This window comes from Cicer arietinum, chromosome 5, assembly GCF_000331145.2.
Source record: "Cicer arietinum cultivar CDC Frontier isolate Library 1 chromosome 5, Cicar.CDCFrontier_v2.0, whole genome shotgun sequence".
NCBI lineage: Eukaryota > Viridiplantae > Streptophyta > Magnoliopsida > Fabales > Fabaceae > Cicer > Cicer arietinum.
This window is the reverse complement of record NC_021164.2, coordinates 60,932,393-60,940,944: the sequence shown is the minus strand read 5'-3', so window position 1 is coordinate 60,940,944 and position 8,552 is coordinate 60,932,393. Positions and strand designations below refer to the sequence as shown.

Below are 8,552 nucleotides of genomic sequence, written 5' to 3'. Positions count from 1 at the left end.
TATATATATATATATATATATTATTAATTCTTGCATGTTATAAATGAAGAAAGACGGAGAATAAATTTACATGATACATATAAAAATAAATTAGTAGTCCTAAATATTAAACTTTATTATATGTATACAAAATCAAATATATTAAAAATAATATAAAGTATACATAAGTGATTTATCTAATATTAAAAATTATTATTTTTATTTAAACTTAATGATAAATTATATTTATGCTTTTTTTTGTTTATTTATTAAAACTCGTAACACTTAAAATTTTAGTTAACATCTTGTTTAAATATTATTTTTCATTTCTATAAAATTTTGATCTTTCAATTATAATCATTGTACTAAAATTACAACTTTTAGTTTTGATAAAATTATCTTATAAATAGTTTTAGTCTAGGTTGTAAAGTAACATGTTTAATTGTCCTTTAACTTTTAAATTTTTTATTTATTTTTTGTAACATGTTTAAGACTTTATAAAAAGTTGCTCTACAAAGATATATATATATAACTTTAAATTAATTAAATATTAATTTTTTAATCGTAAAAGACTAAAGATAAAAGTAACAAAAATATGGATATATAAATCAGATTTTGAACTCATTTATTGTGGAGAATTTTTTATAATATTATAATCATACTTGAAAAAATAATAATTCAAAGATAAATGTTGACTTAACAAAATGAACTAAAGCCGATTGTATGATAATTTTGTTGGAATTAAAAATTATATTTTATAAGAAATAAAATATGATAAGTAGATAAGTTAAAAGAAAATAGTAAGCAATAAAATAGGTAGAAAAAAATATGAAAGATAATAGAAGTAAAAAGAGAATAATAAGTAATAAAATATTAAAAAAAGTAGAAAATGAAAAATTGAAATAAAAATATATAATATTAACCTCAATAAATATTAGTGTTAAATTTTTAGATAATTAGAAAAGGTTTTTCTATTGTATCTATTTTTAGATATATTTATTAAGATTAAATATGTTTTTTTTATAATAAAATTTAAGGTGAAAGATAGTGTCTGAATCTAAGTTGATTTTTTTTTTAGATTCATAAAGCACTTATAAATGAACTTACAAAAGAATTTACTTTACGGGTCATAGACCTTTGGTTAGATATGTTTATAATCTTTATAAAATTTTAATATTTTAATTTTACTACTGAAAAAACAATTTGTCTATATATTCATTGCAAAATTATCACGCATGCAGTTTTAGTCTATGTTGTTAAGTTAATATATAATTGTGAATAACTTTTTTTAGACATGTTTACAATATTGTAAAAAATTTATCCACAAAAAAAGAGTTCAAATTTTAATTTTTTGTCCATGTTTTCATTATTTTTATATTTATTTTTTTTACATTTAAATCATCCTAAATAAAATTGCATGCATGATAATTTTATATGAAATAAAAATTACTACATTTAATCCCTATATATTAGACTCTATTGACTAGATCCTATGAATTAAGAAAGTTGACTATAGTATTAAATTTATTGCGAATTTAAATTATTTTGTTAATTTACTTATGAAGATAGAAATAATTTTCGATTTTATTTTAGTAGTTCTTAATTATTCCAGATTGTAAAAAAAAAATAACATAATCAAGGATAAGTTAATAGAGAAATAATTAATACTGTTGAACAAAATGAAAGTACTCTTATAAAAAGAGAGAGTAAAAAAATCTCAAAATTAGTTTTATGTTTAAGAATGAAGCTAGTATATTTTTATTTAGGTTTAATTGCAGTTTTGGTTCTCCTATTTTAGCTGAATCGCGAAAGTAGTCTCTCCATTTTGTTTCTCCTCAGTTCTGGTCCTCAAACAGAATTTTGATCAAAAACTTGATGAAATTTCATTTTTTAAAGCCGTACACACAATTTATAATCATAGATTCTAGGTACAATTGTTGCTAATGAGATTTTGAGGCATGATGTGACTTAAATAAATGCAAAAAGAATAAAATTTCATCAAGTTTTGGACCAAAATTCTGTTTGAGAGACCAAAACTGGGAAGAAACAAAATGGGGGGACTACTTTCGCGAATCAACTAAAATAAGGGGACCAAAACTGCAATTAAGCTTTTTATTTACGAGGACTAAATTTAAAAAATTTAAATTTTATAAGAGTTAAATATTATAATTCAAAGATTTTGACTTGGATGAAAAAGGTAACCGAATACATATTTTATGATTTAATTTAATATAAGAAAAACTTAAAGTACTAATTAGGTACTATCAAATAACTTAAAAACGATTTTAACGATCATATATTTATTGTAAAGGTTAAGTAAATGAAGTAAATGACGCGGAGTAATAGAATGTTTCAGAAGAAAAAAAATCTGAAGTAATAGATATTAGTTCCCTCTTTTTGCATAACACAACAAATCAACAATAGTTGTAACCAAACCAATCTAGAAGACAAACACATGCTAAAAGCAAACAAAAGGCCATATACATCGCTACAGTTAAACGCTGACACTAATTTTGTATTGCTATTTCACATGTAAACTTTAACAAAAATTGATAGTTAGTTTAGTTAATCCTAAACTAAGCAATATAATTAGTAACAATCATAGGTTTACTAAAAGTGCATGTAACTGACCTTAGCTCAGTTGGTAGAGTATAGGACTATTGTTGGTAAAAAAAACCTAATAGTTATTATGAATGTTTAAATATTTTTTGTTTTATTTTTGATTGAGACACTTAATATGAATTGACATAAGATAGTTACAAAAACTTCTAATTACAAAAAGAAAAAGTAATTTTGTATTTGATTTTACGGTGATAAAAATTAATTTTAATTAAAAATAACTAAGTTGAAGCTAAAACGTTTTATATCTAAATACATTAACATAAAATGAGTCGAATAATAAATCTAAAGCTAAAAATCAATTTAAAAGACAAAAGTTATAAACTTGATGAATCAAACGTGTTAAAATTAGTTCTATATCTTTAGAATCACTTTTGCATGCTCCCAGAATAGAATCAAACATAGTCTTAGATGTATTGAATATAATGGTCTTTTCTTAGTTAATTTCCTAATGATGCACTGTGATTGAATTAAAGTATTCATTGTATATATCATATAAAATAACTCACAAACATTAAACATCACCGACCTTAGCTCAGTTGGTAGAGCGGAGGACTGTAGTGGGTTTAAAATCCTGATAGAAATCCTTAGGTCACTGGTTCGAATCCGGTAGGTCGGAAATTTTTTAGTCAAACTTTTTTTTTAGGTCGGAATTGCTTCAAATATTCACCAAAATCGATTCAATGTCGATAGTCATAGCCGTTGTTAAACTACGATTTCATAATTCATTCATACCCAAACACATTGATTCAATCCAATGGCTTTTCGTTCCTTCTTCCTTTCATCTAAAACCCTCAAAAACCCTAATCACAACTTCACCGCTCAATTTTCCACCTCATTTCTCGTCACAAAAACCCCAAAACACCTCAAGAAAAAACGCAAACCCAAACACAGCCCGAGAACAAACCCAATCCAAACCCAACCAAACCGCATAACACAATTCGAACGCATCGTTGAACGGGATTCCCTATTCAAATTTGTAACAAAATCAAAACAATATCTCTCTAACCAACCGGAACACGTCCTTCAACTCGACGACGCCGGAAAACTCCACCGCGAATTAGGTTTCCCCCGCGGCCGGAAAATCTCCAAATCAATTCAACAACATCCGCTCCTCTTCCAAACCTACCGCCACACCGACGGTAAAATGTGGCTCGGATTCACCGATCTCATGGAAGAACTCATCGCCGAAGAAAAAACCATTATGGATTCCATGGAACTTGATCGTGTCGATAAGGTTCGTAAACTTCTCATGATGTCTGCGTTTCACCGTATTCCACTTTGTAAAATTCATCACTGTAGGAACCTATTCGGTATACCAGACGATTTTCGTGACCGGGTCGAGAAATACCCGAATTATTTCCGGGTTGTGGTGGATCACAACAACGACGGGAGGAGAGTCCTTGAGTTGGTTAAGTGGGACCCACTTTTGGCTGTGAGTGCTTTAGAAAGAGAGTTTGTTGTTAATGAGGAAGGTGCTAAGAGGAAATTTAATTTTCCTGTGAAACATGGGAAGGATTTGGATTTGGAATTTGATGATAAGAAGAAGTTGAATTTGTTAAACGCGCTTCCATTAGTGTCCCCTTATTCGGACGGTTCGAAATTGGATGTGTGGACATTGGAAGCTGAGAAGTATAGGGTTGGATTGATTCATGAGTTTTTGAATTTGACATTGGAGAAGAGAGCTTCAATTCATCACCTTGTCGAGTTTAAGGAGGAGTTTAGTTTAACTAAGCATACTTATCATATGCTTGTTAAGCAGCCACGGGCGTTTTATTTGGCTGGAACTGAGATGAATTGGGTTGTATTTTTGAAAGATGGCTATGAACGAGACGGTGTTTTGATTCACAAGGATCCTCAGGTTTTGTTCAATGAGAAGCTTTATAAGTATGCTCAGATAAAGGAAATGGAACCTGATTCTGATGTTGGATTGGAAAATCAACATATGACTTGAAACTGAAACTTTTTTAGACAATTGAATTGGAAACAGTTCAAAAGGGTTTGTAAATTAAGAAAAGAAAGACCAGTCAAAGCTCTTCAATGTCAGGGTACTCCTCTCCCAAAAAGGAATGAAATGCCTTTGTGATATTAAAATGAAATACTTCAGTTTCTATGATAGTGATCGGCTTTGCTTCACAAATCCTCTTTGTTTCGATGGAGGAACAAAGAGGACATTGGAGAAATTTAAGTTTAGTGTACTGGGGATTGCATGGTTGGCAAAGATTTTAGGTTCGCCAGCTTTTCCATTTTATCTAGGCAATATTGGCTTTCATATTTTCAACTTTCATAAGCGGTGAAATGCCTCCTTGTAGTTTTTCTGTAAGATTTGTTTCATAATGAATATCGATATAAGATTTCTCTAGTTAATTACTATACTACATAATAAAATATGAACCCTTTGATATTCTATTTATCCTCTAATTGAATTTTACAGAATTGTTTGATGTCTCATGTCTGTGTCCCAGCTTGTTAAGGTTGATATTGCCTTCTTTTCTGTTTATTTTTTTATCAATTAAGTTCAACTGAGAAAAATTCTTGTGGTCACTGTTTATTTGTGTGCATGTGAAGTGAATTATTCAATTAACTGATGGTAAGGAAAATTGTATCCAATTTGGCGATGCTTTGATGAAGCAATGTGTTTTGATGAAGCAATGTATCTAAGTAACCTTACAAATTCTGAGAGTTAGTGAGAGATTAAGAGAGTTACTGATAAAATGTTCAAACCAAGTAAGGCATTGCCAAATGATTAAAGGGCTTTGGAGAAACTTCTTCAAATTGTAATTGATAGATTGGAAATTCGTCTTCATGAGTTTTGGTTCTTTATTATTATTCCAATATAATCAAAAATTATATCCTGAAAGATATGACATTCTGAATCATGGAAGCTAGTCATTGTACATATATATACAATGCAACGAATCATTCTGTTCTGTCTTCCTTTCTTTTTCTTGTTATCGCCCCTTCCCCTGTTTGATTTCTAACCTGAACACTATTTTTTTTCAGTAATGCTACTGTATTGGCTACGAAGGCCCAACTATGCAAGCAACAGATGAATAAGCGGTATTGGAGGAGGGAACAGCCATAGTTGATGCTAGTGCAATAAGACTTTGTTTACAGAATTTTAGAACCACTTGGGTTCATGCATTGTTGATCAATTTTTCATGTCTGGAAAAGAGGAACTCAACTTGAATTACTAATTTTTTAGAAGTCGTAAGGGTTGTGCTAGGATATCTGATCAGTTTCACTGAATATGCTGGTCAGAGTATTCCTTGCATTAGCAGGAAGAGCATATGAACCTCTTTCGTTTGTAGTTTGAATCTGCGCTATGATATAAACAATAAGATATGTATTTGTATAGTAGGATATAACAGTTGTGGTGCTTCACCAAAAGTTCCCAGCTGTCTAATTCAGCTTCAGGTTTGCTGTGACCTTCAACTAGTTTCCGCAGATATTGGAGTTTTTGTGTGGCATATTTCATTCAGTTACAGCTTCTGAGTTGAACTTAATAGTGCTTCCTTTGAATTGTTCAGTTTCTGCGGCGTCCACTGTTCAGATATGTATTGACTGACAGTGATAGTGGAAACAGTTATTAGGCTGCCCAATTACTGTTTCATACAGCCTAAAATGTATAATGAAGTTCACAGAATATCCAGATGATGAATTGAGTTCCATACATTACAATTGGAGACGATGAAGACTTCATCACATCGTCTTATACAAAGATACTGACAATGTCTAGCGACCTTGTGCAGTCTCCTTTATGGTATATAAATCAAACACTCATGATAACATGTTGAAGACTTGAAGCAAACATAACAAAGCCTACAACCAAGTTTTCGACTGGTTGGGGTACAAGTTGAAGTATTGGCTGTTCCACTTTATAAAGTATTGGAAACATAAAAGACTGATGAACTGTTCCTTTTTCAGACAACTAATGATGTTTAGTTCGGCTCGTTGACCTTTTCCTGTTTTTCTGGGCTAAACTTGCACTGCTTCGATGCATGCTGGATGAACTGGATCCTTCTTGGCCACCTTTCTTCAGTGATCTTCTGTTTGGGGTCCGGCTGCTGTTTCCCAGAGCAGCTTTGGCAACACTATCAGTGAGCATCTCTCGTGTCCTTCGAGGCTTGATGGTTTCCTTGTTCAGGTACACTAGCTTTGGAAGAAGACCACAAACTGCTTTGTGCAGCTGCTCATCACCAATGTTGACTTGAATTGGATTTCCAAGCAGATTCAGGGCCTGAAGTGAGTTGTAGTTAGCTACAAGCTGCCCTAATGCTTTGGTCGTCGTGATCTTGTTAAAGCTCAAGTCCAGAACTGTTAGCTTCAATAACCTGTGTAGCCCCTCAACATCACTTATCTTGTTTCCAGCAAGATATAGCTCTTTGACCAGTGTACAATTTGATAACCCTGATAAAACACAATGAATAGAAAATACTTTTTGACGACTAAGATTCAAGAAGTAAAAAACCTCCATTGAGCGAGCATCAGCAGATATAGAAACTAACCTTGTCCAATTCTTGCGATGCGATTATAACTCAGGTCAAGTACTCGCAATCGGGTTAAATCTCGGAGGCCCTCAATGGTGCTGATCTTGTTTCTTGACAAATTAAGTGTATTAAGACCCTTTGGGAGAAATCCAGGTGTGATGTGAACTGCAAATCATTGTGGAGGAAAAGCAATCAATTGAGTTACTTTCTTAATTTAAAATTATAAAGGTTACTTTCTTCTCTCATATGAGTTATACCTATGAAATTGTTTGACAAATTCACAGAGCGAAGACTGGAGAAGTGTGTAATTGCAGGGATGGCTTTTATACCAATACCGGATATATGAGCAGCAGTTGAGGCTGGATTCAGAGATTGGACCATGCTATTGGCGTACAAAAAATCCTTTGAAAGTTTGGTTTCTTGATGTCGAGCCAACTGAGTCGTGCTTCTTGCCATTGATCTATCAGCATCCGGAGAAGGTGTCAAGACAATGGTTCCAATATTGTCATTATCAAAATCATCCTCAGGAGGTGGTTGCTGATTTTCAAGATCTTTCACCCACTCATCTACTCTGTTGAAGGAGGTTGATTCTGTTGAGAAAGCTACCCATTGATTTTGTGTACAAAAATCAAAGTTTTCTTTGTGAAATCTGCTCCACTTTTGATTGTCAATATTTTTATCCTTGCCGCTTTTGCTAAAGTACTCCCCAGAAGGTGACGCAGGAGAGGGTGATCCCACATGTTTCAATGTCTTACCTTGTTTTGGTTCCAGGATGTCTGAAGAGTACCCGCATTGACTGTTTAAAACAGCACTTGCAGGGTGTAATTGTGTTGATTTGCTGACCCATGGTTGATGAATGTTCCTGTGGCTCCAGAGAAACAACTTCCACCACAATTTTTTACTTCCAGAAGGGAGAACTTGGCTAGAGGAACGCCTTTTCAACATCACTCTATCAGCACTGCAATGAGTCATCACAGACCTGGGGCTTTCTAGATTTTCCATCTGATTTGCTGATAATCCCTGCAAATCCTCAAACGACTGTGACTTTGAAGATGGAAAGTGATCGGCTATCTTCCTAAGCATATCCCTTCTTTCCAGATTTGAGCAAGATCGCTTGAGCTTTGGAGAAGCCCAGAAGTAAGACTTGCCTATCCCAGGATCACTGACATGCCCACTTTGGATTAAATCAACACTCTTTCGGAGGTGTTTATCGTCTCTGTCTTCCAATTGAATGTTGGCTTGTTTCTTATATAAACTGGGGTAGTTAATCTCTTTACCTGTTGGATCATGAACTTGGAGATCAAAATCAGAGAGCTCTCTCTTGATGGAGGGGGAATCTTCATGCTCATCTTCCCCTTCATAAGCTTCCTCTATTTCAGTTTTCATTGAACTCTCGAGACCCGGATTCAAGTTGCACCTTGAATTCATCTGGGTACCATAGGGTGTAGTAACATCATGGACGGT

The 8,552-nt window shown here is 32.7% G+C and overlaps 2 protein-coding genes and 1 non-coding gene across 4 annotated transcripts; 2 read left to right on the top strand and 1 right to left on the bottom strand.

The window, feature by feature from the left end:
* Positions 1-3,122: 3,122 nt before the first annotated feature.
* TRNAY-GUA (transfer RNA tyrosine (anticodon GUA)) lies at positions 3,123-3,217 on the top strand. The gene is made up of 2 exons: positions 3,123-3,159; positions 3,182-3,217. It is a non-coding gene; the product is annotated as a tRNA-Tyr (tRNA).
* LOC101492772 (protein WHAT'S THIS FACTOR 1 homolog, chloroplastic) lies at positions 3,192-6,079 on the top strand. Of its 2 annotated transcripts, none has more exons than XM_004500578.4 (2): positions 3,192-4,827; positions 5,602-6,079. In XM_004500578.4, exon 1 carries the CDS (start codon positions 3,356-3,358, stop codon positions 4,550-4,552), a length of 1,197 nt encoding a protein of 398 aa, XP_004500635.1. In that variant the 5' UTR covers positions 3,192-3,355; the 3' UTR covers positions 4,553-4,827; positions 5,602-6,079. The 2 variants fall into 2 exon arrangements, with proteins under 2 accessions (XP_004500635.1, XP_004500634.1); XM_004500577.4 differs by having other exon boundaries at positions 3,192-4,917.
* Positions 6,080-6,235: 156 nt separating this feature from the next.
* LOC101493323 (uncharacterized) lies at positions 6,236-8,546 on the bottom strand. Its single transcript, XM_004500579.3, has 3 exons — positions 7,346-8,546; positions 7,107-7,253; positions 6,236-7,008 (listed from the first exon to the last, which is right to left on the bottom strand). Exons 1-3 carry the CDS (start codon positions 8,514-8,516, stop codon positions 6,530-6,532), a joined length of 1,797 nt encoding a protein of 598 aa, XP_004500636.1. The 5' UTR covers positions 8,517-8,546; the 3' UTR covers positions 6,236-6,529.
* Between the last annotated feature and the right edge of the window lie 6 nt (positions 8,547-8,552).